This window comes from Octodon degus, unplaced genomic scaffold (assembly GCF_000260255.1).
Source record: "Octodon degus isolate 3935 unplaced genomic scaffold, OctDeg1.0 scaffold00079, whole genome shotgun sequence".
Lineage (NCBI taxonomy): Eukaryota > Metazoa > Chordata > Mammalia > Rodentia > Octodontidae > Octodon > Octodon degus.
Window position 1 is genome coordinate 6,176,455 of NW_004524655.1, and position 1,605 is coordinate 6,178,059.

Here is a 1,605-nt window from a genome sequence, read left to right on the forward strand (position 1 = left end):
GTGTGTGTGTGTGTGTGTGTGTGTGTGGCCAGCTCAGCCCATGGGGGGGGGGGCCTGGCTGGCATGTGGTGCTGGGGGATTGAACCGCGGTCACTGATGCTTTGCTAAGCTTGTTCCAAGTAGGTGCTTTAGACCACTGAACCATCTCACCAGCTCCCCTTCCAAATATTTTAAATAAGTTCTGGGATGTATATAACTCAGTGTGAAGGGCTTGAGTTCTATCCCCAGTAACATAATTTGAAAAGTTGGGCTGGGGAGATAACTCAGTAGATTAAGCACTTGCCTGGCAACTCCAAGAGCTTGAGTTCAATCCCTGGTTCTGCCAAAAAAGAAAAAAGAAAAGAAAAGAAAAGTTATCTGAAAGCTAAGCAGAATGTGTAGCCAGAAAACAGAAGGACCTCCTTGCTTTAGAATGCTGGTAGAAAGGAGGAAAGAGAGAAACAGATGTCGAAAATGGGAGGGGGGAATTTTTTCAAGAAAAGAAATGCTCTTGGGGCTGCCTATGGTTGGGGACAACGCCCCCGGCAGCTGTGCCCCTTGTGAGGGAGGACACAGTACTCAGCGGGGCTGTCTTGGTTTTCAGGGTCCTCTGCTTGGACTGCGGCGCGCAGACCCCGCGGGGGGCACTGCAGGAGCGCTTCCAAGTCCTGAACCCCACCTGGGGCGCGGAGGCCCAGGGCCTGGCTCCCGATGGCGATGTCTTTCTCTCGGACGAACAGGTACGGAGTTTTCAGGTCCCGCCCTGTCTTCGATGCGGAGGACCTCTCAAACCAGATGTCGTCTTCTTTGGGGACACGGTGGACCCTGCCAAGGTTGATTTTGTGCACAATCGCGTGAAAGAAGCCGACGCCCTGTTAGTAGTGGGATCATCCTTGCAGGTATCGGACAGGGGGTGGTTATTGCTCCTTTGTAAGGTGAGGGGCTTCAGGTAGGGGCCCTCCCTTGGGGATCTAGAGAGCTCTCATTCGAGTATTCTGTCCGGGCAGGTGTACTCTGGTTACAGGTTCATCCTTACTGCCCGGGACAAGAAGATACCGATCGCCATCCTGAACATTGGGCCCACACGCTCGGACCACTTGGCCTGCCTGAAGCTGAATTCCCACTGCGGAGAGTTGCTGCCTTTAATAGACCCACGCTGACCACAGCCTGATGTGTCCAGGTCAGAACAGGAACCTTCCCTCCAATCTTGCTGCTGAAGGTAAATGCCTTTTTATTTTCTTGAGATAGGCTCTCATTATTAATTCAGGCTGGCCTTAAATTCACTATGAAGCCCAGTCTGGTCTCAAACTCCTGGTGATCATACTGTCTCAGCCTCCCCAGCGCTTGGATTACAGGCATGTGCCACCACCCAGGTTTTGGGCCTGCGCTTACAGTACTGGGGATCAAACTCCCATCCTTGTGCTTGCCTAGGCAGACTTAGACTGTGAACTATCTCCTCAGCCCCTCCTTTGCCCTTTTTAAAATTGAATTGCAATGCCTTTGTATGTTTTTTGTTGGCTTGCTTTTAATTAGTTTACTACTGTTTACTTTTGCATTATTGAGAATTGAAACTATGATCTTGGGCTGGGGAGATGGCTCAGTGGAATAAGTACTTCCCTGGCAAGT

General features: G+C 51.0%; 1 protein-coding gene across 1 annotated transcript in view; it reads left to right on the forward strand.

Moving 5' to 3' along the window:
• The window catches only part of Sirt4 (sirtuin 4), a 16,020-nt gene that overhangs the window by 8,238 nt on the left and 6,177 nt on the right, over positions 1–1,605 (forward strand). The window contains exons 3-4 of the mRNA XM_004636250.2: positions 584–878; positions 987–1,198. Of these exons, the coding sequence (XP_004636307.1) occupies positions 584–878; positions 987–1,139 (448 nt within the window). The 3' untranslated portion in view covers positions 1,140–1,198. The remainder of the gene's footprint in view (positions 1–583; positions 879–986; positions 1,199–1,605) is intronic.